Genomic DNA, 25,008 nt, shown 5'->3' on the forward strand with positions numbered 1-25,008 from the left:
TTGTCGCCATCGTGGTCGGCCTTGTACTTGTCGCCATCGTGATCAGCCTTGTACTTGCCGCCATCGTGGTCAGCCTTGTACTTGTCACTGTCGTTATCGGCATGATAGTCACGGTTACCACCGTTGGCCTTGTACTTGTCGCCATCGTGGTCGGCCTTGTACTTGTCGCCATCGTGATCAGCCTTGTACTTGCCGCCATCGTGATCAGCCTTGTACTTGCCGCCATCGTGGTCGGCCTTGTACTTGTCACTGTCGTTATCGGCATGCATGATAGTCACGGTTACCACCGTTGGTCTTGTACTTGTCACTATCATGGACAGCCTTGTACTTATCATCGTGGTCGGCCTTATACTTGTTGCCATCGTGATCAGCATGATAGCCGCCATTACGCCGCTGGTCTTATACTTGTCATTGTCGTTGCTAGCATGGTAATCACCGTTGCCACCCTTGGATTTATACTTGTCACTATCATGATGGTCACCACCATTACCAGTATGGTAGCCACCATCGTGGACGTATGTCGGAATCACATGGCCGCCAGAATAAACGGGGTATGCGGGTTGGTTCGAGTATGCAGGGGAGGGAGCCGGGTTGGCTTGGTAGTTTGACGCAGCAGCAATTGCAGAGAGAAGAGAGATCGTAGCAACAAGACGCATTGTAGGTCGCAAGAAGTGGGTGCTCGCTGAAGATGGCTAGTAATTGAAGAGGGGGCTATGAGGGAAGGGGTAGAGTGGCTGAGAGATTGGTTGTTTGGTGGGATGTGGTGTGGAATGGTGAGGTGGGCAGATAGGTAGGCAGCTTACCTGGACTTTATATAGAAACCATCAAACTAACCAGTCTACACAGGTGCCGCCTATGTAGCTGCATGAAGCTGGCCATAGACACCTGGCAAAGAGAAACCTGTTCCTTGCTTGGTAGTATAAAGAGACCGGGTTCAAATTTTACTGAAAATGGAACTGGACGCAAAAGACCGTCGACTAGCCATTGTTGGTGCGATCATATTGACAATGGGCTTGAACCAGGACAATGATTACGGAACCTTGGCCAGCAAAATACCCCGGTCCGTTAGGATATGACCGCTACTGTAAATAGAACGGTCCATTTCGATATAGTGCACGCATGTCCGGATGTACAGGCCGCCGCACATACTGGCAGATCTTTTTTTTGAAGCCTGCCCGAGTCATAACGCCTCATTGACTGTATTTGAATGCTCGTATCTCCGGTCTGGCATGGTCCCTGAAATACCCTTGCAGCGAAAGTGCCAGTGTAGATACCTTGCTCTTGTCTTCTGCCAAACACCTCTTGAAAATAAACATATGTAGTATTGTGTGCAACAGCTTTGGTTCAAAAAGGATCTGTTTGAATAAATTACCTCTCATTTTGCATATTTGGACCAAGTATGCTGTTTCGCCAATGGTCCATTTCTTTAATTGATCTGATTGTGAGGGGTGCAAGCAACATGCACAGACATATTTGCTACGAGCTGGTGGTCATGAAAATAGTTTGTTCATCAAAATTAGATACCATAAAAAAGGTGGTTGACAAGAGTCGGCTTGTTTTACAAAATAGGAGGAACACCGGAGGGGGTAGTCCGTTAAAGGGAGGGGTTCAGCAAGCATGGCACGCATTGCAGACGCTGCTGTTCCCGCTAGAAGCAATGTAGGTGCCGCTAGAATCAGTGTAGGCATCGTTGGCTCCGTCGGTACTCACAGAAGCATAGCTGACATGGTCGTAGTCGGTGAGGCGCCTGCCGCCGTCCCACTTGGTGATGTACTTGGTTTTCGTGCTTCGACCAGTCGCACTTTTTGCTATCATGACCCTTGGTATGATAGGTGCCCTAGAAATGCTTAGACTTTTTCGCCGTAAACCTTGGAGTATGGGGCAGACAAGTACTCAGGAGTAGGCCAGTAGGTCTCATAGGGCGCACTGGTTGTGTAGACATCGACGGCTAGAGCGGCAGCAGCACCAACGATGATGGTGGTGGAAGAAAAGTGGATGTCTCTTATCATTGGAGCGGTCCAAGAAAGTTGTGAGCTGAATGTGCCATGCGAATTTCTGGATGCTGAAGATGATGAATACCAAACAACGAAAGGAACGGGCAGCCTACTGGTCTTTTATACCTATTTGGCCTGCCAGATGTTGCAGGCGTCGCTCGGCGCTCGCCAATCCCAGAAAAAAGTGATGGCAGTCAGAGTCCTGGGCCACCACATAGTCTTGGTCTTGGTGACACGGTTTAGGGCTATCGCAACTGTTGCTAGCGGTTCTATCAGACATGCCCACGCCCAAATTAGGCTCACACCAGCGTATGTGGTGTGTAATTATGTACAGCTCTAGAGCAAATGTACACAAGACAAGGTTTCTATTCTCCAAAAAAAACTACAAAAAAGTTTTACACAAAGGGGAGGGGATTGGTAAGAATAATGCACGTGGCTCACAATATAGGAGGGATATCACCCAGACACAGGGGCTTCGACGTCAGGCTCGAAATCGAGATCACTTAGATCCGACAGCGACGAGTCATTGTCTGGGTCCCAATCCTCACCAAGTGCCCACTGCATGTCGGATTTGCTCAGCCTCCTCGAGTACAGCTTTGCATTGCGGGCCTTGGCCGAGCAATCACAACAGCATCGGTCTTGGCCTCAGGGCGCACCTCCTCGCTGGCGGCATTTGACCGCGACCGCATGAAATACTGGGACGCTGGTGGAGTAGTCGTCCTTGACCCAGGCGATTCCCTCGGCTCGGTCTCTGGCTCCGATTCAGATTCAGCGTCCCATGAATTAACCTGCTCACGTTTCACCACAAGTGGGGCTTCATCCGTGTCGGGCAATGCAGGCAGCCCATGCACAGGCGGCGGACGGCGGCGACGCAGGCTGCGCAGAGGCTTTTCGTCGTCGTCCGTAACAGCAGTGGGCAGTGGAAGGGGTTGGGGTGGGGGAATCTGGTAGGCGGGTGAGTTGGGCATCTGCGGGAACGCTGTCTTGGGTGGGGGCAGGGGCTGGCGCGTGCGTGTGCTGGCACTGAGCTTGCGCGACCTCACGGCATGCTCGGCACCACTCAGGATGCTGGCCAGGTCCTCCACATCCACGCTCTCCAGATGACTGTCTACCGAATGCACGCTGTAATTGCACGCCTCGTCGTCCCCTGCCTCTGCTGGGAACTCGACGATTGCGGGATTGCGGGATCTGCGCACTGGAGCTTTTGTGGCCTTCTTGATCGTTGCGCTGGGGCAAAAGTTGGCCACTGGGCATTCGCCGCACTTTGGGCCCACAGCACGGCACACTGTCTGGCCAAACCCAACCAGCATCGGGTTGATCTCGCGCCACAGCGACTTGGGGAGCCACGACTCGAGTGCATGGCGTGTGGCCTCGGGAGTCTTGGCGGCTGCGCTGACCCAGCCGAGCCGGTGCGAGAATGCGCTCGACGTGCGTATCGACGCCGATACCCTGGTTGTCGTGCCATGCTGCGTGCATCGTCAGGTACGCCATCTTCGGGCCGACGCCCGGCAGCGACAGCAGCTGTGGTACAGTGCGCGGAATGTCGCCGTTGTACTGTTCCAGGCACGTGCGTGCTGCCTCTTTGATATAGTTGGATTTGCGCTGCCAGAATCCAACGCGCCGCACGCACTCATGCACTAGATCGATCGGCGCGCTGCTCAGAGACTTGGGCGACAGTCCGCCGGCAGCCGCTGGCTGAGGTTGCGCACGGCTTCTGCAGTGATCTCGTCTTTTGTCTGCGCCGACAGCATCAGCGATACCAGTGACCGGAACCGCCGCAGCTTCGGGTCCTTCTCCTCCTCGGTCAGCGCCTCGCATCCGACTGTATCCACGGGCGCCTCATGCGCTGCGCGGTATTCGCGGATCCGATCCACTACAATGTCCCAGTCGTCACGAGGCGGTGCGCCGCGCAGCGCGTTGTTATCTGAGTCCTGGCTGTGCGTGCGCTTCGAACTCGGTGGCCGGGCTTCGCTCTTGATCGGTGGGCTACGGGTAACAGTGGGAGATACAGAAACTACAGAGCAGGCAGCTGAGTGGGATATTGTTGACTGTGGCGAGCCCGGTAGGGGTGTTGAGGGAGGAGGGGCTGTTGTGTCATGAGAAAACGACCGCAGGCGGTCAGGGATACATCCGGCAGCGCCATGCATGCCTGTCAGCGTGCCAGCACGACGCAGGCGGGTGGTAGTTGGGCGAGGGGAAACGATTGCAGATGCTGGGGATTTGGCGAGATGGGAGTGAGTGGATGTGAGTGCAATTGTTGGTAGACAGTATCTGGCATGTCGGCAGTATTGAGCAGCCCAACTGCGCTGGATATGGAGTTTGCAGCAGTGCTCGTTGGCGATGGCAGATATGACCCGCTGTCGATTGACCCAATTGTGCCTGCTCGCCGCCGATTCACTGCGCATTTGCGTGTCGACGGCCGCGGCGACAGCGGGGAGGGGGCGGTGGCCTCATATTTTGGGCTGGTTATTGTCCGCGCATATACCCCCGCCTCCCTGTGTGCTTCGAGCGACTCTTCCAGTGCAGTACCGACTGGCCCCATGGCCACGCGTGTCTCCAGGTAGTCATCATCATGCCGGATAGTCTGCACTTTGGTGGCCTTTGGCGGGCTGTTAGTCACCACCCTGATGGACGGGAAGTTTCGCCGCCTCTCACTCTGCTGCTTCGAGTGCCCTTGTGAGGATGAGCCCGCCATTTGCTGCTTGAGTGAGCTCAGTAGGCGCATTTGAACGAGAGGGGCAGGAACTGCGCGAATTTTGCGAGTGTTGTGTAGAAAGGAAAATGGAAATGGACTGAAAAAGAAGACCCGGTTCGCACTCGAGCAGCTTGGTGCAGCTGTGGTACTTTTCTGAACTTTTTCTGTTTGGCCGTTCCACCCACCAGTAAACAAGGTTGCTGAGGCCCGCACAATGCAGCGAGCGCGCGTGGGGATAGCGATTAAACTGAGGGGATGGCAGAATGTTTGGATAAAGCACAAAAGTGGGGGACGGCGAATGCGCAGAAATACAACTGAAGAGCAGCAAACAAGCGAGAAGGAGAGCAGTAAAGCTACTTTGCATGGCGCTCCCTCGGCCAGCTGAGCGCACCGCGTGATAAGCACGGCATGCATGGGCGGATCGTAATCGTTGTGAGAAAGCTGCAGTGGCGAATGAAGAGACGCACACCCAAAAAAAAGTTTTTTCTCTGCCAAAGAAGCCAGTTTCACAGTATCTGCATAGCTGATTTCAGGCAAAGCATCAGGTCCCAGCCGATTAAAGCGGTCTCCGTCACCTTGAGATCCAGGAGACCCAGCCCATCCCCATCCCCACAACACAGAATCAACATCCCTCCCTTCCCACGACTGGCAGCATCTGCATCGAGAGAGCAATGGAGAACTCTATTGCGATAATCGAGGGAGAGGGGATGGGCATTTGCCACATCTCTCCCCCAGCCCTGCGATATCCCCGTGTCTTACCATCTTTGATTTTGCGTTTGGCGATGATCGCACGCCTGCGAGTAAAGACAGTAGGCGTTGGCTCCGGCGCATGCTCAGTGTTTTGCCGCTGGACGATTCCGTCCACAAGCTTGCCAACCCGACTAGTTTGGCTGCGCGTAACTACTGCCATGCCCGCTGTGAATTTGAGCCGACCAATTAGCAAAAGAGCCAACCTTGCGTAATTGCAGAAAAGGAGGCGGGAAATGGGGGAAATAGCGAAGAGGGGTTTGGAGTGAGAGAAAAGAGGGAGGGCTGGGAGAAGGAGAGCATAAATAAACATGCTCGCAGAAGCTTCGCAGCCACCGCATACCGGAAAAAGACCGGCTCTGTTGATCCCCCTGTCCAGCCTGGCCGGGGGTTCAGGACCGCCTCACCGACAACAAACGCTCTAGTCTGCCACAGAAATACTTGCTGCGGCATTGTTCGCCTGCGGATGAATACCCAGAGTCAAAGGTGTTTATTTGCTACTAACAGCGCTCAAAAATATACGTGCGGTACCTCCATGTATCGTTCGCATCGGCGGTCAGCGTCTGCGTAATCGCCTCTGTCTCGGCCGCACCAACCCTTTCCACCCAGCCAGACAAATCGTCAGCCAGCGTCGTATCGTCCCTCGCTACCAGCCTCAGGCTCCCGATCTTGGCCATCTCGGCCTCGAACGCGCTAACCTCCTTTTTGTGTGTCGCACGCAGCGGCGTGGTGACGACAAACCGGGGCGTCACTTTGCCAGATGTTGCCAAAAAATAGTCGGCAAGAATTGGTATTACCTTCGCGTGCTCCAGCTCGTACAGCACATCGGCGGCAACCACCAGACTGAATCCGTGCTGCATGCCTGCCACATCGAGCTGGCGTGCTCCCGCAGTGGCTTCGCGCTGTGCTGTCACATCACTATAGTTCGCTTTAGGAGCCGCCACGCCTGCCTCGGCATTCTGCATCCGCTGAGCCACTTCAAACCAGTCAAGGTGCCGGATCTGTGCCGTGCCGTCGTCAACGCTGTTGTCTCTGCTGCTCGCTGTCAGCACATCCAACAGCGACGCCAGGTAGTCAGTCATGACCACCACCCCGCCCACATGCTGCAGCTCACGGGCAAGCACCATGCCCGCCAGTCCCGTACCACTGCCTAGCTCCAGGCAGCTTGAGAACTGCCTGACGGGGATGTCGTGCCGGGAGATTCTCCGCGCCATCAGTGTAGCAGAGCCCCACGTCTGGCACCCCACGTCTGCTTCGACGAAGCTCGGCTCGTTGATAATGACCCCGGGTAGCTCCTCTGCATTCGGTCCCCACACTTTCACACTGCGCTTCACCTTCCCTGATGCGCCCTTCCCACAGAGCTCCGCGAGCTGCATGGCTGCTGTGTCCATTATCCATGTCCAGTCGTCCGAGTCGCCGACCAGGATGCTGCGCTTTGTGGCCCATTCAATCGAGTGCGTCAGCCACTGAACACAGAACCGCCGCTCAACGGGATCCTCTATATCCCAGACGTATCCCTCGGGCCACAGGTCGTCTTCGGGCTTGCTGATGCCGCGCTTCTTATCCAGTGTGCCTTGTAGAATGTGCAGCGTGCTAGTTACGCTGGGAGAAGGGGTGGTGGCTTTGTTGTCAAATGAAGGAGGAACTAGCGTGCTCATTTTTCAAGCTATGTTTCTGGTACCGGTAGAGGATGCGAACTGGATGGTGAGTAACGGACATGATAAAGCAGTATTATTGTTGGCCCGGGCCGTGGTATTTCACCGGTCGCAGCAGCATCCGGATTGCACGGAAAAATTTTGGGTAGCCTGGAACTATTCATTGTCATTTGTAGTTTCCGAAGCTAACAAAAAGCTGCGTTTATTTTGCAAACCAGCCAAGGCGAAGTCGCCAAGGAGATATATGTGCTGTCGATTTGAGAAAGTAATTGAACGTGAATGTCTGAAAAATGAAAATGAACAAGTGGTCACAACGACAAGTGCAAGACAGTGCCCCTTCACGTTCAAGCGTCAACATCCCGAGTACTACTGCTTGGGCGCTTGAGTTTGTACCCAATGTCCATCACAAAGTCTGGCTTTAGCTTGGTATCGACGAGTTCTATCTTGTCCGCCCTCTCAATGGCCTCAGGGTCACCAACCTTCACGTAATTCGCCTTGCCCACCCGCACCGGGCGACTCCGCTGGAACTTGTTGCTCAGCGGCTTCGGCTTTTCTTGCAGAATGGCTCTGGCAGGCGCCTTGGAAGCTGGGTACGCTTTGGACTTACTCTGCGCTTTGGCCTTGCCCAGCGCTTTGGCCTTGGCGAGCTCGATCGACTGGAACCGGGACATAATTGCAGCCTTCTGATCCTCTACCTTCATGGCAGGCTTGCGTGTGGTGGTGGCGAGAGCTGCTTTCCGCACTATCTTCTTGATCACCTTCTTTTGCGTGACCCGCTCATGGAGCCCCTCGTCATCGTCATTGTCGTAGTCATTGTCGTAGTCATTGTCGTAGTCATTGTCGTGGTCATTGTCTGCGAGTGTCGCAGTTGGACCAGCCTCAGGAGAGGCACCGGGCACAGCATATGGGGTCGATGCGGGGGTAGCAGGCGTGGAATAGGGTGTAGATATGGACGCAGGTTTAGAGGCGTGCGAGGATGTGCGTGTAGGAGCGGGTGTGCCCGAGTACGTGTCCTTGCTGGAATAGGCTGGTTCAGGATCATCAACCGACACGATTAGCGGTGGGGCGGTGGTCTCGTTGATAATGTAGCTGGTGATGAAGTTGTACGTGGTATCACCTCCAGTGTCACCATTAGACGAAGGGTGGTTAGAATAGACACCGCTGGTGCCCATGGAGCGGGTGGTGTAGATCGACCTGGTCGGGTAAGGTGCGCTTGAAATACCAGACTCATCAGAGCTGTTTTCAGATGACGCGGCTGTAGAGCTGCTTTGTGCGCTGCCACTGCTAAAAGGAGAAGTCGATATACGTGGCACGTTGCCGGTTCCGTCACTGGGTCCACTGCCATATGGAGGCGGGTTGGAACTACCCCTCTCAGATCCACCACCAGTACCACCTGCCGGATATCCACCAGTACCACCTGCCGGGTATCCACCAGCATCACCGACTGGATATCCACCAGCACCACCGGCTGGATATCCACCGCTGTCACCAGCATCTGGCCCTATACCATACGGCGGCCCATACGGCGTGCTATAAGGCTCTCCATATGGAGGGCTGTATGGTGGTGCGCCGTAGGGAGGACTATATGGCGGTGCGCCATAGGGAGGTCCGTAGGGAGGTCCGTACGGGCTGCTGTTTGATCCTCCGTACAGGGGATTATATGGGCCGTATGGCGCATTATCGTACGGACCATGGTATGGTACCGTTGGGTATGGCCCACCACTAGGGCTGTAGGGAGCAGCTGGATAAGGAACAGAGTCAGGGCCGTAGGGAGGAACTGGATAGGGACCAATACCGGGGCCAGAACTGTATGGACCAGAAACCGGAACAGGAACCGGAACAGGAACCGGAACAGACCCAGGACCAGGACCAGGAACAGGAACAGGTCCAGGACCAGGAGTAGGAACAGGCCCAGGACCAGGACTGGGACTGGGACTAGGACTGAGACCGGGACCAGAACCGGGACCATAGGGCCCAGCGGGATATGGCCCATTTCCGGAAGAGCTCGTCGAGTGCGAGCCAGTACCATGTTCATATGGGTGGTCGCTTGTTTGGCTGGTGGAATAGCTCGTCCCTTTGCTCGACGAGTACGAAGAGTAGCCGGCGCCAGTAACAGATGAGGTCACTGTTTTTGTCACCGTGTTAGCATACGGGGCGCTAGTTGAGTAAGCAGCTGCTTCACTTGTGTGGGAAACAGTAGCAGGGTACACTGATGTCGTGATGGTGATATACGGAAGGAACGGCTCGTTTGTTGCGCAGTACGAAGTGTGAGTGACAATAGGAGGAGGTGGTGCCTGAGATACCACATATGACGTGGACATAGCACACCACGATGTTGTACATGCCGGCACAGCTGTCGATGATGCGCAAACAGCGTCGGCATTGTACGCTGCGCTCGGTGCCGTGCCGCACGAACAATAGGACCCACAACAGGATCCACAACAGGATGAAATGATAACATACTCAGTCGTGGTATACGTCTCCAGGAGCGAATCGTCTTCGGTCTCTGTTGTTGTCTCGGTATACTCGATGTACTCGGATGTGTTAATGGACATGATGTCGTCTGAAATGCCGTCAGGTGCATTGTATTTCTGGCCAAGCGCGCTGCCAACACCTCCCTGTGGTGCCTGCCCTTCGTATTCAGCCTCAGAAACGGCCAATACCTTGCCCCGGGCAACCTGTGGATAATGTGCCTGGATTGGACGGGCGCCTGTGTGATCCTGTGTGGACCAGCCATTTCGTGCCCAAGAGACAGGCACCCGATCTATATCATTGGGCCAGTTGGGCGGCAGGTCAGCGTACCCAGACGCCAGCATAGCCACCAGGGTAACCAAAGATCCAACTTTCATTAAAGGGTATGTATGCGAGGTATGGAAAGGGACAGTATTATACCAAGTTGTAGCAGGTATCAATTAGAGGCGTATAAAGATCGAGTTGATAAAGAAACGCTCATAAATAGTAAAATAGAGAATGATATGGTCAGTGGTGCAAGAGAATGCAGGCGACTATGAGATTAGGTAGACTAGTGTAGAGTGGGCAAGTATGCGCAAGCCTTATTCACGGGATTTGAGTCAGACCAGTTGATATATATCAGAACTGTCTCAAATTCAGTGTGTTTGACGGACCTCATGATAAGCTTGATATGTCTGTACTCCACGCAATAGAAGAACCACATCCATACCTACATTGTTTTACCTAAAGTACGGAGGATATTGACCTGGAGAAATAGGCATTATGAAAACAGGAGGCAGGCTGTGTTCTCAGTCTTGCTGTCTGAGAATCTCCACAGAAACATGAATACCCCAGATACGCGTGCAAGCAAATACCCAGGCTGGTGGATTAAACCATTCGAACAATTATTACATCGTGTGAGTTAGCAATATCGGAGAAATACCGCAAATCTACAACACTGGCTTGTCTAAATGTCCTGAAAAAACAGAAAATCATTGCAGATGGTGCTCTCCATGCCCGGATGGAGATAGACCGGAGAGTATAAGATGTAATTTATATGGATGTCGGGTATTTCGGATGGCGAGTCCCAACACATAAGAGCAGCTCTAAATGCGTATAACCCATGGGAAAGTTTGTTGACACATTCTGAAAAGCTCCTTTGGCAGCAAGGCAGACCGAGTGCCAATATCTCTATTGAGAGGATATGTGGTGTGATGTGCTATAGAGTATATTAGAGGAGTAGCGAAATTAAAAAAGAATGAAATTAAGACAGGATAACGAGCGGCGCACTTGTCATTCAGGACTAGTCTATCCAAACAGGCTCTTGAGGCAGCTTTCAGTGGTCCGCTCGATCTGGCGGTACTTGGCGGTGCTGGCGGTCTCAGAATATGTAGTAGTCACCGACTGAGCAGCAGGTGCAGCATTAGCAACAATAGCGAGGAGAAGGGCTGGAGCAAGGAATTTCATTGCTGGCGGATAGATGAGTTGGATAGTAAACGCGGGAAGGATAGAGGATAGAGGATAGAGGATAGAGGATAGAGGATAGAGGCTGTATCACGGGTAGCTGGCTGTTGGTGCTGTTGGTGAGGGATTCTGTTTGGAGACTAAGAATGAACCATGCCTTTTATAGCAGTGGACTAGTGATATTGCCGAGGTTGGTGGGCTGCTAGATCCAGTTTCTAGGATTGTAAAAGCAGTTTTATGTGCATTTTAGAATTATGTCCAGGCACTGGGATGATATTGTTGCCAATGGGGACTGTAAGCAACGCGGTGGTGTCACTTAGTACGCGATCGACTTGATCCGCACGCCAAACACCGGGCTTTGCCGTGGCATATCGCCTGAGATTTCATGGCAGGTCTTGTTATACAAGTAAATGCTACAATGACTTGTGCTAACAGCCGGCCAAGCCATTGGCAGCCGCACATGTGCCAGGAACTTGATGCTGCATTTCAAACCATTGCTGCTTATTATTGGCAGCACTGCCAGGGCAACAGCTCCGCCGCAGTACTGAGATTTGCGCTCATCGGCAGCGCGCAAGCTATTGAAAGGGTGTGTTCATACTGCTACGGCGGTCTGGCCTGGAAGCCAACTAGCACAAACACACCTGTTCTAAGAATAGCTGCTGGTTACGCGCACTTACAGGGCTGCCATTAGTGTGATAATTTGATACGGTAATCACACCATGTCAATGACGTCGAGGGTGGCACCAAGACTCAGTACGGGGTACTCAGGGAACTAGCCAAGAATGAGCCGCAAAATACGCATTTTTGTCTCCAAAGTCAACTCTATCGCATTTGTCTCACAATGTCCACATTTGACAATCTCAGGTCAAAGTTTGAGAAGCTGGGCGTCACGGGCGGTTCTCGCAGTATCGACCGCGACAAGCAACAGCCACCGCCGGTCCCTTCGTCCAACACGAAGCCGCCACAGTATAGCAATCAGGGATATCCAGCGCAACCACACCCGAACCAGGGCTACCCACCAAACCAGGGTTATCCCCAGCCAGTGTACCCGCCTCCACCGGGCGATTTTGGTCCAGGAGGATTCTTTATGCCGCCGGCACCGCAGCAGCAGCCTGGATACGGCCAGGGCTACTATGGCGGATACCCTGGTCCTCAGGGGATGTCTGCGTATCCAGGTGGCCAGTATCCACCGCCACCACCTCAGAATCAGCAATGGCAGGGGCAGCCGCCCCCGTATTGGCAGGGTCAGAGCGCGCCGTACCCACCGCCGGGTGGCAATGACGGATACCCGCCACCACAGCAGGGGCCTCCCTCCCAGAACAGCACTCCCTCTCAGCAAGGCCCTCCTTCTCAGCAGGGCGCTCCACCGTTGTCGGCACCCGGCGATGGACCTCCGCCTAAACCTCGGCGGACGAGCAACGGCCCACCACCAACCCAAGATACCCAGCATCAGTCACGTGGCAGCGATGCAAGGCATCATGCGCCTGCAGGCAGTAGCCTTGGGCAGAGCCTCGGCTCGTTTTCCAGCGACCAAGTGCCGCCCGGAATTCCACTGCCGCTGGACCAGCATGACATCCAGCCGGAGACGGCTGACGGCGAGAAGAAGCACCATCGCAAGCGGCGCGACGACAGGCGGCCTGATCAGCAGATGGAGTTCCTGAATGTCAAGCATGAGGAGCTTGTGCACCAGCGGTTCCTGATTGTGTACGGGCAGGTACCGGGGCTGCGCACCAGCAGCGAGGACAAGATCGTGGTTCACCACCCGTACTTCCCACCCCTTACGTTCCCAGCCATTGACGGGTTCTTCAAGGTGCTGGTGGAGCTGGAGAACGGCGACAACAACTTGCGTTTCGACTACCGACAGGGCGGCGAGATAGCCAGCCAGGGCACGCTGTGCATCAAGATGATGCCATATCTGGACAAGCCACCGCTCAACCTGGCGGTGATTGTCGGCAGAGACTCGCAGGGCGTGTTTGACGCGCCGCCCGACGCGCGTGGCCCGGGCATCAGCGACTTGGACGCGGCAGTACGCAAGTTTCGGTGCTGCGCATACCTGTGGCAGGCGTACATAGCCGAGCAGCTCTACCGCAACGGATTCGGGCGACGCACGTTCCGGCTCGACGAGTCGTATGAGCCGGATACGATGGCCAAGGACAATGTGCCGCGGATGACGGCGCGCGTGCATGTGGTGCGGTCCAAGCGCACGGTGGCCGAGATCCAGGACAAGGAGCGTGCGCAGCAGTGGAACCCGCCGCCCGGCTACAAGCGCAAGACCGACGAATCGCAGTTCAGCATTGCCAACGAGGCGTTGGATGACTACGGGGCATTCAAGGACAAGCACTATGTTGTGTGCTTGTCGGTGGACTCGCGCTGGGACCCCGAGCTCGGCGTGATCCTCGGCCATGCCGCACTGGGCGGTGGTGTGGGCAACCGCCGGCTGGGTGTGTTCGGCTCACATACCACACACGCGTGGCCTGGCAACGCCGAGGAGGTTGCGGCCAAGTTCCTGGACACAACCAAGACCGACACGCGCTACCTGGCCAACGACTGCAACGAGTGCGGTGAGTACTGGCGTGCGGCCAACATCGGCATGGGTGCGTTTCTGCATGAGGCCGGCCATCTGCTGACGCTGGCCCACACTCCCTCAGGCATCATGTCGCGCGGCTTCAACTTTTACAACCGCACGTTCATGGCGCGCGCGCCTGACATGGCCGGCCCGGTGCGCCAGCGCGATGAGAGCGGCTCGCACTGGCATCGTACCGACGTCATCCGCCTGCGACACCACCCGTGCCTGCGCCTGCCCACTGACCCGCCGCTGGAGAAAGGTGAGACGGAGGAGAGCGGCTTCGAGGCCCTGCCTACCGAGGATGGCCTGCTATTGCAGTGCGCTGCGGGTATCACCATGATCGAAGTGTGGGTCAATGACCACTACCGCTGTCACCGCGAGTACACCGTCGAGAACCTCGAGCGCCGCCGCAACGGCGCCGTGCCAGCGGCACCCGACGAGATAGTCTGCGCCCACCCGCGCTCGATCCTCGTCAACCTGGGCGCCTGGAAGGGCTGGGCTGGCGGCTGGTCCAGCACTGATAAGCTGCAGCTTGTGCTGACTTCGCGCAGCACCGACACCGACACGCTCGAAGACATTGGCGCCCTGATGAACGACAGATCGCGCCGCGACCGCGACGGCATCCTTGTATTCCAATCTAACCAGCTAGGCAAGGGCCAGATGAAGGACTCGCAGAGATTCGACGCCCTGTTTGCCGGCAAGGATATGGCGCGCTCGTCCCTGCCCAAGCTGCGCTGCATTGAGCTGCGCGCCGGCCAGTTCGTCGACGGATTCATCCTGCACATGGACGATGGCTCGAGCTTCCCCGTAGGCAAGTGCCAGGGCGGCCACCGCTCCGAGGTGCTCATTGCGCCTGACGACGACCTGGACCATGTTGTGGTGCGCTCGGGCTGGTGGATTGACGGACTGGAGTTCGTCACCCGCAAGGGCCACCGCAGCGGCTGGAAGGGCGGAAGCGGCGGAAGCGAGCATATCCTAAAGCCCCCGCAGGGGTATGGCTGGATGGGCATTTCCGGCAGCGGCGCAGGCTGGCTTGACTCCATTTCGATGCACTATGCAAAGCTACACCAGTAGCACTTCTTTCTACATGTGGGTTGCACCATTCAGCAATAGTAGCGCCGTGCATATTATAGTGTGGGTGGTGGAGTGGAGAGCATGCGCTTGAGGGGGTAAATGTGGCAGTAGATACACGTCTGTCGCCCGGTGGAGCATGGCTGCCGGTGCTCAGTTCCCAGCCGTATACAGGCAGACCTAGTTGAAGAAAGAAAGCCACACGCACATTGGGAGAAAGCGAGGCCAGCAGACTGTATTTGTTGTTTGCACAAAGCAGTCCAGGCCGCGAGTTTCCCAGAGAGCGCCAGAATAAAAACAAGCAGCCATCGGTCCCGGAAACTGTCCTCCAACCTCTACAGCGCGCATGCGATTTTGCTCTATTATCACAACTCTCGAGACATCAATATGACTCCTCCTAATGGCACCACTACCAGTAGCCCTCGCATATCATCGTCGTCGTCTGTGTTTGCTGCTTCACAGATGTCGTCCGCCCTACTCGGCAGCCCTGAAACAGAGAAGGCACTAATCTCCAAAGACAGCAGCGATTTCGGCGATGGCCAGTTCCATATCAGTGACGATGATGCGGGGAAGGGTTCATCGCTCAGCGCCTTTTTGAACATCATGTAAGTGCTGTCCTGAAACCACTGAATTGCATTCACAAAAGACAGTGCAAAGGAATTAAGCGCAAGCAGCCTTCAATAGATGTGTGGCCATCGGCGTAGGATCTCTGCAGCTCTCATATGCGCTCCGGCAGAGCGGTTGGGTTGGCCTCTTGTTTGTATTCGTTGCTGGCACCGTTGCATTCATCACCTCCATAATTACTGTCCGGTGCATGTATCTGAAGGCGGGTGGCGGGAAAATCAGCGGGTTCCACGAAATCGGACTTGAGGCCTTTGGCAAGCCTGGCTATTACATCGTGTCTGCCTTCAACATGCTCGGCATTATCGGCTCTGTCGGCATCTATGCCATCCTCTCTGCCAACAACATCTCCGAGATGCTTGCACGAGTGAACGTCCACCTGGGCTCGCGCTTTCTGATGCTCATTACCACCGCTACTATGTGCATTCCAACGCTGCTTACGCGGACGCTGGGAGAGACGTTCCTGGTCAGCCTGATCGGCACTGCCACCTCAATCATAGCCACGCTGATAGTTATTGTCATGGCAATAGTTTACCCGATTCGCAATGGCGAGATGCATATCAGCAGTAGCGTCACGCACTCAAGTCCGATCCACCATTTTGCAGCCTTGCCTAGCGGCTTTGCTGTCTCGCTTTCCACCATGTCATTTGCATACGTTGGATCTACAATTGTCCCCCACCTGGAGAGTGGCATGCAGCACCCAGAGAAGTTTGGCAGAGTATTTGGTTCTGCGCTTTTTGTCGTAACCTGCATCTACATGGTCATGGCATCGACCGGATACAGCGCATATGGTGATAGGACGCTGTCGCCAATAACTCTAAATTTCCCAAGAACATGGCCGACGTTCCTCGCAGATATATGCATTACCATTCATGTGCTGTTTGCTGGCCCGCTGTTTCTGGTACAGATGGCACTGGAAATTGAGAGCGGCCTTGATATCGCCAGCAAGGGCAAGCGGGCCGAAGTCATTTGGCGCCTGTGCGTTCGGATTGGTGCTGCGTTGGTTATCCTGGGCATGGCAGAGGCTCTGCCTTTCTTTGAGGATGTCATTTCGCTTGTCAGCGCACTGACCAGCCCGGTTCTTGTCTACCTGACACCAATTGCAGCATATATCAAGCTGAAGGGCTGGCGTAATATCCGCAAGCGCTCTCTGCTGGGTCTGATGCTGCTGCTGGCGTTTGGTATTGTTGTCAGTGCATTTGGGCTTGCTGAAACTATCCGGGCCATTGTCGGCGATTTTAGAAATGAGAAATTAAGCACATAGCACTGATATCCCGAAATTCTGGTTTGTGGTGGATGTCGCTAATTTTTAGTGTTTGTTGGTATTTAGGAATATGGAAATATAGCCCAATACATTGCGAGAACAGGAGGGGAAGTGGAGGAAACTGAGCGTATCCAAATGCAGGGTATATAGCCGTCTAGATGCTTCTGACAATGATCCCCCACCTCGCAGCCAGAGAGATGCCAGCTAGAATTCCGTGCGAACATACAAAATGGTGGAGCGCGAAAATTATCCTGGGGTGTTTTTGTGAAATACGATGTTTCATAATTTCTGCATCCCTGGGTATATGTGCAAAGCCCGTCCACAGATCGCACCATCTCCATCCTCAGGGTTCTCCATGCCTAATGAAATGCGCCGGGGTATGCGGAAAGCAATTGCGATGTTAATATCTGCAGCAGCAAATAGTCGCACACGCTTACTAGACGAGATAGCGCGGAGTGCTCATGGTGAGTGGATCTGCAAGCTGCTTGCTGCTAGCTGCATTCCATCTTCTCTAAAATCGAACCCCTCCGCAATAGGCATTGCCTGGTCCCAAACTGCTGACTCCGTCCACAAACAGAAGATGAGCGTACGGCTGTATCCGGGGAAATACGTTCTTGATTAGAAAGCAAGCAGCCAAGGCTATCTGCAGCTGAAGAAAGTGTTTATAAAGGATAGAGTACGAACAATCTTGATTTGACTTATCATCCCTTATTTCTATTGCAGCTCCTCAATCTGCTGGCAACTGCCTTTTAATAACTAGCCTTCCTCCTATCCCCTCTCCCTCCTTCTCTCCCTTTCCGTCATATAAATACGCATATTGAATCTCCTTGAACCTCGCTTCACCCGACGTTCAATCCACCCTTGCATTTTCATTATTCATTTCATCTGATCAAGCAAGCCTTTGCTCCAAGCATTACCGCATTCATCAAATCACCAAGCATTCAAACAAAACCTGCATAAGTCATGAAGGCTAGTTTCTCTCTTTCTCTCCTGGCCGCTCTTGCCTCGCTGGCGACGACATTGGCTGAGCCGATCCCAGTGGGCGGTCTTGCCTACGCAGACAACCAGATGCAGCCCCTTGGCTTGGTGCGAATGGGCCGCATGTTCTCTGCGCAGGACTACACTGCCGACGCTTACGATGCTGAATCGTCATCCGATGATGTCGATCAGTCATCTACCGATCTAGATTCGTCTGACACACCCGACTACAGCGGTGTTGATGTCGTTACAACGAGCTTCGACTCTTCGTCGTTGGCACCGTCGTGCGAGTCATCGGCTGCCCCTGCGGCGACTGCTGATACTGCTTCGCCCCCTGCTGCTGACAGCAGTGATAGTGCTGCTTCGGCTGATACTGGAGCGTCGGCGAGCAGTGGCTCATACTCTGCCTCACCGGCAGCGGCTCCTGCTGCTGCTCCGGCTTCGTCGGCTGCTCCAGTGACGGCTGCTGCCACAGGCTACGCATCAGCTCCCTCAGGTACTGTAGCCACTGTGTTTGTGCCTGCCCCTGCTCCTGCTGCTACCGCCGTTCCAGTATCTTCCTCTGCTTCAGTTCCAGCTTCTGCTCCATTTGTTGCTCCGTCGACCGAAACTGCTCCTGCTCCTGCTGCTACCGCTGTTCCAGTATCTTCCTCTGCTTCAGTTCCGGCTTCTGCTCCATTTGTTGCTCCGTCAACTGAAGCTGCTCCCACTCCGGTATATTCCTCTGCTTCAGTTCCGGCTTCTGCTCCATCCGTTGCTCCGTCGACTGAAGCTGCTCCTCCTCCAGTATCTTCCTCTGCTTCAGTTCCGGCTTCTGCTCCATCCGTTGCTCCGTCAACTGAAGCTGCTCCCACTCCGGTATATTCCTCTGCTTCAGTTCCGGCTTCGGCTCCATCTGTTGCTCCGTCGACTGAAGCTGCTCCTTCTCCAGTTGCTGCTTCCACTCCAGTATATGCCTCTGCCTCTGCATCAGCTCCAGCTTCTGCCTCTGCTGCTGTCCCTCCCCCTGTCTCTGCCCCAGTCCCTGCTGCCGCTCCTTCCTATGCGGCCTCCTCGGCCGCCGCCCCCGCCTCTGAAGCCGCCCCTGCTGCCTCCCCGGCTCCTGCTGCTGCGCCTGTCCCTGTTATTGCACCGGTTCCTAATGCTGGTCCTTCGTATGGAGCGGGGTCAAGCAATGCTTCGGGTTACAATGGGTCCTATGACAACCCTGACAACAGTTCAGGGTCGTATGGATCTGGAGCTGCTCCAGCTCCGGCTTCCAGCTACGGGTCTAGTCCAGGATCTGCCTATTCTGCTCCAGCTCCTAGTTCCTCTGATACTCCTGCCACTACCTACGCGAGTTCTCCGGCTCCTGCTTCCAGCTACGGGTCTAGTCCAGGATCTGCCTATTCTGCTCCAGCTCCTAGTTCCTCTGATACTCCTGCCACTACCTACATGAGTTCTCCGGCTCCTGCTTCCAGCTACGGGTCTAGTCCAGGATCTGCCTATTCTGCTCCAGCTCCTAGTTCCTCTGATACTCCTGTCACTACCTACGCGAGTTCTCCGGCTCCTGCTTCCAGCTACGGGTCTAGTCCAGGATCGGCCTATTCTGCTCCAGCTCCTAGTTCCTCTGATACTCCTGTCACTACCTACGCGAGTTCTCCGGCTCCTGCTTCCAGCTACGGGTCTAGTCCAGGATCGGCCTATTCTGCTCCAGCTCCTAGTTCCTCTGATACTCCTGCCACTACCTACATGAGTTCTCCGGCTCCTGCTTCCAGCTACGGGTCTAGTCCAGGATCGGCCTATTCTGCTCCTGCCCCGGCTCCTGCTCCGGCTCCTGCTCCGGCTCCGGCTCCGGCTCCGGCTCCGGCTCCTGCCCCAGCACCAGCACCAGCACCAGCACCAGCACCAGCACCAGCACCAGCACCAGCACCAGCTCCGGCCCCGGCCCCGGCTCCTGCTCCTGCTCCTGCCCCAGCTCCGGCTCCGGCTCCGGCTCCGGCTCCTGCCCCAGCTCCGGCTCCTGCCCCAGCACCAGCACCAGCACCAGCACCAGCACCAGCACCAGCACCAGCACCAGCTCCTGCCCCAGCACCAGCACCAGCACCAGCACCAGCTCCTGCCCCAGCACCAGCTCCGGCTCCCGCCTCTTCGTACTCGTCTTCTGCCCCCGCACCGCCTCCAGCACCAGCCCCGGCTCCTGCTCCTGCTCCAGCTCCTGCTCCTGCTCCAGCTCCAGCTCCAGCACCAGCTCCGGCTCCGGCTCCGGCTCCTGCCCCAGCTCCTGCCCCAGCTCCGGCTCCTGCCCCAGCACCAGCTCCGGCTCCTGCCCCGGCTCCGGCTCCTGCACCTGCACCAGCCCCGGCTCCCGCCTCTTCCTACTCGTCTTCTGCCCCCTCGGTTCCGACTCCTGCCCCTGCACCGCCTCCGGCTCCAGCTCCAGCTCCAGCTCCTGAACCAGCTCCTGCTCCTGCTCCTGCTCCTGCTCCGGCTCCTGCTCCTGCTCCTGCTCCAGCTCCTGCTCCTGCTCCCGCTCCAGCTCCTGCTCCTGCTCCCGCTCCAGCTCCTGCTCCTGCCCCTGAACCAGCTCCAGCTCCAGCTCCTGCTCCTGCCCCGGCTCCTGCTCCAGCTCCTGCCCCTGAACCAGCTCCAGCTCCGGCTCCTGCCCCAGCCCCAGCTCCGGCTCCGGCTCCGGCTCCGGCTCCAGCCCCAGTGCCTGCCCCTGTCCCATCATATTCGACTTCTGCAGCTCCTGCTCCCAGCTCGTCTGAAACTCCTTCTCCTAGCTCATCTGAAGCTCCTTCTCCCAGCTCGTCTGAAGCTCCTGCTCCTAGCCCGTCATACTCGACTTCTGCAGCTCCATCTCCTAGCTCTTCGGAGACCCCTGTTCCATCTCCTAGCTCTTCCGAGACCCCTGTTCCATCTCCTAGCTCTTCGGAGACCCCTGTTCCATCTCCTAGCTCTTCCGAGACTCCTGCTCCATCTCCTAGCCCGTCATACTCGACTTCTGCTGCTCCATCTCCTAGCTCTTCGGAGACCCCTGTTCCATCTCCTAGCTCTTCAGAGACCCCTGCTCCATCTCCTAGCTCTTCAGAGACCCCTGCCTCATCCTCTGGGTCTTCAGAGGTCTCCTCGAGCGCTGCGTACTCGTCGGCTGCTCCCACATCATCAGCTCCCAGCTCATCAGCAGCTCCCAGCTCATCAGCAGGTCCTAGCTCATCAGCAACTCCTAGCTCATCAGCAGGTCCTAGCTCATCGTCTGCTGCCCCGTCATCAACTACCGGCTACTCCTTGGCTGCCCCTACTACCCCTGCTGAGGAGTCCTCGACTGATGCTTCTTCTGCTGCCACCTCGCCCGTTTACACTGGTGCGCAGCCCGATGGTGACTACAGCCCCAAGCGTGCTCGTGCCCGCCGAGGCGTCAAGCGCACCCGCAAGGGTGCCAGAGGCCAGGCTCCACGCCAGAACCGTGGTCGAGCCAACCGCAGGCGTGTCATCTACAACCCGCGCGTCAAGCCTGCCGCCCATGCCGCCAAGCGGGCTGGCCGTGCAGCTGTCGCCTCCAAGGCCCAGGCCCAGGCCTAAGAGCATTGGGCGGATACGGATGCGGATGCGGATGCGGCTGTCTCATCGCACCTGACATTTGCGGCTATTTGCCATGATTTCCAATTCTTTTTGCCCCTAGTCTGGACACTCCCCTTCTCTTCATATCTTCTCTACCTCAAGTAAACCTCACTACTATTTTAACTGCGGTATGTGTCGAGTGTATATAAGCGTCGTGCCATATGCGGCATTGCTTGCCAGCTGGCCCAAATCGACGGGCATCTTGCAAGATATCCAAGTAGGCTTGGATATGCGTGGGCCATATGCAAAGAGTTGGCCCAGTAATGTCGAGAGTGACAGGCGGGAAGACATCTGCCCGCTACTGTCCTCACTGTCACCAGTGTGGGTGTCGCTGAAACAAACATTCTCACTGCTAAAAATTCCCATCACTGATATCAGCTGACTGGGCATGTGCTTGCTTGCACCCCGCGGATGTTATAAATAGTGCCAGGTTGGAGACTCTCTTCTCTCTCCTCATCCCCTCAGCACCCCTCTTCGCACACTACTCGTTTTTCCCTCTCGAAGAACTGCTGCTGCTGCTGCTCGTCCAATGTCACTGCGCGCAAGGCTTTCCGTGCTAGCCAGCGTCTGCTTCTCTTTGTTGGCTAGCTGACAGCTAAAGTGGTGAGATGGCCGTGTCGTCCCGCTTGCTCTGTTTTGCGCACTAACCTTGCCCACTGTCTTTGTGGCCTCCGATGTGTTGCATTCCGTCTGCGTGTTTCTGCCCAAAAGCATGTTGTAGCAGTGTAGGGGATAACATCCGTCGTATCCGCCTGCAGTTGTCATGGGCCCCCCGTTGCGGGCCACAAGCTTTTGCCTTTCGACACTGGTAAACCAAGTGCTTTAAGGGGGGGCTGTTCAGGCTGACAAGCATCGGCCCTGTGTGTGAATAGTGTCTGCCTTTTGTCGATTGGTGTTTTCGGGATCCCCTCCCTCGCCTTAGGCATCTCTCGTGCTTGGATTTTTTCTTTCGTGCCTGTCAAGCTACGGTTCTTGCGCCCTCCCTTCGTCTATTGTCGACTTCAAGCCATGCATCTCGATTGATATCGCTCGTGCTTCCCACAACCCAAGCGCCTCGTTTTGTTTCCGCTGGCCATTTTTTGCCTGTGCTTTGCCACGTTGATAGGGGAGCTAGGGATGAGCGTGCCCGCCGCCTCCAAGCGTTATCTACATTGCTCAAGGATCCAAACCTCCCGCTGCCTGCTTTCTCTGGCTGGCTTCGTCCATGCGTACCCTTTCTCTCTCTCTTTGCATTCCTGTTATTTCTCTCAATGTCGTGCGACCTCGTTGTCTCGCTGCTTTCTTTACCTTATTTTATTATTCTCGAACCCTTTCTCTTCTTTGCTACATCATTCGCCTAATCTTTGCTTCACTGCTTTCGTTACATTTCCGGTCCAGATCGATCTTCTCCCCTCGCCGGCACCGGCCGTTTCGACATGTGGTCATGATCAGCGAACGGAGACGGCACATCAGCTTTCGGCACATCTTGGCTACCTTCCCCCTCCAGGAAAGACATGATGAGTGTTTGTTGAAATGTGTTTGTGGATGCCTACCATTTTTGCTATCCTGTAGCCACCGGGAGTCACTCCCCTTTGCACCGCGTTTCCATGCTATGTTTCCGCATAGGATAGTTGTGTGGAGTGCTTTGTAGCACCCTGCGTGTGTTCTCTACTATAGTACAAGAGATCGCTTTTTGGATACAAGCTGCACGATTGTTGCTCTTCGGTTAAATGCTGCGGCGATGTTTAGAAGGAGTATACAGAAAGACAGCGCACTGCGCGAAGGTTAAGTGGCGACGGTGATGTCAGCTAGGGTGCAAGTTGGACAGGCGATATATTTAGCATTGGCGATGTGGTTGTTACATGTACAGAGCATGTGTGGAGTAGTATATAGGATTTTGTATTTTTATGTCTTTACTCGCGTTTCGGACGGCTCTCGACAGTTGGCCAGCACCAGTCAAATTGGACAGGCAACTCGCGCTTCGATGCTTCCTCGCAGCTCTGCGGCTCGACCAAGATTCGCACGGCGGTTCAAGCACGCTCGCTACCAGGACAAGTCCTGCGGCTCGTCGCTCGCTTGCTCGTTGGAATCACCGCGGTCAACGGTCGTCATTGAGCAGTCAGAATATGATCGCCTTGCTGCTCGGCACGGTTCGGTTTCGGCACGACGTCACAAGCCTCTCAGCGTCATCATCAAGCCCCAAGGCATTTCAAGGACTTCTTTTTCCGTGTCTGACACTTATTGCCGACACATCATGGAGCTCAAGCTTTCAGCTCTTCTGTATTTTTCTGTGTATGCTTACATTTTTTACAGGCATGTGGGAAGGACGGGTGGTGGGATGGTGGGCACAACAACTTTCAAACAACTCTTCAATAATATCAACCCTTCTTCCAAATCAGAACCATTCAATTCATCATAGCAGCACTTTTTGTTGGTAAAGATTACGGATAATGGCAATTACTAGAATTACCCCACCCGCGATGCGAGCTCGGCTGCTAGTCAGCATGGGTTGACACGTCGATAAAAGCATCGCGGCGAACCGGTCATTTGAACGTGTCGGATGGTTGTTGGTGCAATGGCGGTCATGGACATCTCCCATCTTGGTGGCCTGCTCAGCGCAGGTGTTTCAGCGCTGGCTCACTGCTGCTGGCACCAGAATCGCCTGCAGCTTCTGCACGCCTCTTGCGCGGGTTCTTTGTTTCAGGGGTGGCGCCAGAAGCATTGGCAGCAATGGCTGCAGAGCGACAGAACCGTTCAGGAATATCGCCTGAATCACAGAGTGACTGGAAAATGAGCCTGAAGTTCAGAACTGCTGCGAGATCGCGGTTCAAGAGCCGTGACGAATAGGCCCGCCTGTATTGTGCCATGGCCCGCTTACATGACTCGCTTGTACAGCGGAGAAGGCCATGGCACTTCACAGTTGGGTTCTTCGATCTCTGGTAGGGCCGCGGGTTGGGAACATACCGGAATGGCTGCAGCGACTTTTCGCAGCAGAACGGGCACATCGACAATATCTGGAATTCGTCAACCAGATAGACTTTAGAGCCATGATGTTTGAACTTGTCGCGCCATCCCTTGCCACGGATCCGCGCATGGTGTCGGGCCATCGGCGCACCCCAATTGCTCATGATCAGCACTGGATCTGGGCTGAGTTTGCTCCGGATTCGTTTTTACCAGTGCTTTTAAGAAATATGTGTCACCTTCAGATCTAAATCCATCGACCAAAAGAGTACTGTTTTAGGTGTTCAGAGCAAGTACTGCATACTCGTTTTGAGGCTCAAAAAAACGCGAGTCCTTTCAAGCAATCAGAAACGTTCTAGCGGAGGGTCGGACGACGCTTTTGGACTGAAATTATGCATAGCAGAGAGATAAGGATTTTATGTGTCAGGCATTGCTTGATCTTTTGGTGTCTTGAGGGCTATTCCATATACTAGAGCGAAAAGGTATACAATTACAGCATCCAGTTTTCATCTAGCAGACTGTGAGCGTATACTCATCTAGACTTGCCTCTGCGAGCACCTCATGCTGCAGTGTTGTCGCTGCAGATCTCGATCGAGCGACCTGCCAGTAATCTCTCACACTTTCTGGGTACGTGGACAAACAAGCTCTGCGTCTGATCAGGTAGCTTTGCGCTGTAATCTCCAAGGGGCGACCCGAGTCGGGTCCTGCCACCAGATCCTGGCTAGACCCCAGCACCGTGTGCAACCACCCGTCGCCCCTTTCCCCTACAAACCTTAATCCCCCGTCCGCCAAACGTCAATCAGGCTCGTGAAAGCCCATTCCAGATCGCTGCCATCTAAAAAACCTCCGAGCCAACTATAGACAACACACCTAATTAGCGTTTCACGCAACCCCCACCCGCGGTTCCGTTCTCGCCTAAAAGCGTGCTGATGGCAAGAGATAAGACCAAACTGCAATCC

The 25,008-nt window shown here is 55.1% G+C and overlaps 8 protein-coding genes across 8 annotated transcripts; 3 read left to right on the plus strand and 5 right to left on the minus strand.

The window, feature by feature from the left end:
* Positions 1–8: 8 nt before the first annotated feature.
* DL89DRAFT_228866 (uncharacterized protein) lies at positions 9–269 on the minus strand (the record flags this gene model as incomplete). Its single annotated transcript, XM_040884882.1, has 1 exon — positions 9–269. A coding segment is annotated over one exon (261 nt), but the record flags the coding sequence as incomplete, so codon positions are not given.
* A 3,710-nt stretch (positions 270–3,979) lies between these two features.
* Positions 3,980–5,207, minus strand: DL89DRAFT_157353 (uncharacterized protein). Its single transcript, XM_040883623.1, has one exon. It carries the CDS (start codon positions 5,101–5,103, stop codon positions 4,147–4,149), a length of 957 nt encoding a protein of 318 aa, XP_040739363.1. The 5' UTR covers positions 5,104–5,207; the 3' UTR covers positions 3,980–4,146.
* A 387-nt stretch (positions 5,208–5,594) lies between these two features.
* Positions 5,595–7,264, minus strand: DL89DRAFT_157359 (uncharacterized protein). Its single transcript, XM_040883624.1, has one exon. The coding sequence runs from the start codon at positions 7,092–7,094 to the stop codon at positions 5,937–5,939; it is 1,158 nt and encodes a 385-aa protein (XP_040739364.1). The 5' UTR covers positions 7,095–7,264; the 3' UTR covers positions 5,595–5,936.
* Positions 7,265–10,049, minus strand: DL89DRAFT_157350 (uncharacterized protein). Its single transcript, XM_040883622.1, has one exon. The coding sequence runs from the start codon at positions 9,938–9,940 to the stop codon at positions 7,436–7,438; it is 2,505 nt and encodes an 834-aa protein (XP_040739365.1). The 5' UTR covers positions 9,941–10,049; the 3' UTR covers positions 7,265–7,435.
* Positions 10,050–13,173: 3,124 nt separating this feature from the next.
* DL89DRAFT_251364 (uncharacterized protein) lies at positions 13,174–16,555 on the plus strand (the record flags this gene model as incomplete). The annotated part of the gene is made up of 3 exons (XM_040885179.1): positions 13,174–13,353; positions 15,187–15,248; positions 15,328–16,555. 3 exons carry the CDS (start codon positions 13,174–13,176, stop codon positions 16,526–16,528), a joined length of 1,443 nt encoding a protein of 480 aa, XP_040739366.1. The 3' UTR covers positions 16,529–16,555.
* A 936-nt stretch (positions 16,556–17,491) lies between these two features.
* Positions 17,492–21,070, plus strand: DL89DRAFT_261894 (uncharacterized protein; the record flags this gene model as incomplete). Its single annotated transcript, XM_040885857.1, has 1 exon — positions 17,492–21,070. One exon carries the CDS (start codon positions 17,492–17,494, stop codon positions 21,068–21,070), a length of 3,579 nt encoding a protein of 1,192 aa, XP_040739367.1.
* A 273-nt stretch (positions 21,071–21,343) lies between these two features.
* Positions 21,344–22,731, minus strand: DL89DRAFT_157646 (uncharacterized protein). Its single transcript, XM_040883626.1, has 3 exons — positions 22,506–22,731; positions 22,096–22,197; positions 21,344–21,929 (listed from the first exon to the last, which is right to left on the minus strand). Exons 1-3 carry the CDS (start codon positions 22,571–22,573, stop codon positions 21,563–21,565), a joined length of 537 nt encoding a protein of 178 aa, XP_040739368.1. The 5' UTR covers positions 22,574–22,731; the 3' UTR covers positions 21,344–21,562.
* DL89DRAFT_157792 (uncharacterized protein) lies at positions 22,551–23,604 on the plus strand. Its single transcript, XM_040883627.1, has 3 exons — positions 22,551–22,611; positions 22,838–22,934; positions 23,058–23,604. The coding sequence occupies exons 2-3, from the start codon at positions 22,890–22,892 to the stop codon at positions 23,505–23,507; spliced, it is 495 nt and encodes a 164-aa protein (XP_040739369.1). The 5' UTR covers positions 22,551–22,611; positions 22,838–22,889; the 3' UTR covers positions 23,508–23,604.
* Positions 23,605–25,008: the final 1,404 nt, after the last annotated feature.

Source organism: Linderina pennispora (assembly GCF_002104995.1).
Source record: "Linderina pennispora strain ATCC 12442 chromosome Unknown DL89scaffold_65, whole genome shotgun sequence".
Classification (NCBI taxonomy): Eukaryota; Fungi; Kickxellomycota; class Kickxellomycetes; order Kickxellales; family Kickxellaceae; genus Linderina; species Linderina pennispora.

Bases quoted from the DNA above. Each gene is read 5' to 3' on its own strand.
- DL89DRAFT_157792 (XM_040883627.1), top strand. From the start codon at position 22,890: ATGTCAGCTAGGGTGCAAGTTGGACAGGCGATATATTTAGCATTG. The intron at 22,935-23,057 runs GCGATGTGGTTG...CAAATTGGACAG, and splicing joins AGGCGATATATTTAGCATTG to GCAACTCGCGCTTCGATGCT.
- DL89DRAFT_157350 (XM_040883622.1), bottom strand. From the start codon at position 9,940: ATGAAAGTTGGATCTTTGGTTACCCTGGTGGCTATGCTGGCGTCTGGG.
- DL89DRAFT_157646 (XM_040883626.1), bottom strand. From the start codon at position 22,573: ATGTGCCGAAAGCTGATGTGCCGTCTCCGTTCGCTGATCATGACCACA. The intron at 22,198-22,505 runs GCGAGGGGAGAA...AACGTGGCAAAG, and splicing joins TGTCGAAACGGCCGGTGCCG to CACAGGCAAAAAATGGCCAG. The intron at 21,930-22,095 runs AAGGGAGGGCGC...CCCCCCTTAAAG, and splicing joins CTTGAAGTCGACAATAGACG to CACTTGGTTTACCAGTGTCG.
- DL89DRAFT_157353 (XM_040883623.1), bottom strand. From the start codon at position 5,103: ATGCATGCCGTGCTTATCACGCGGTGCGCTCAGCTGGCCGAGGGAGCG.
- DL89DRAFT_157359 (XM_040883624.1), bottom strand. From the start codon at position 7,094: ATGAGCACGCTAGTTCCTCCTTCATTTGACAACAAAGCCACCACCCCT.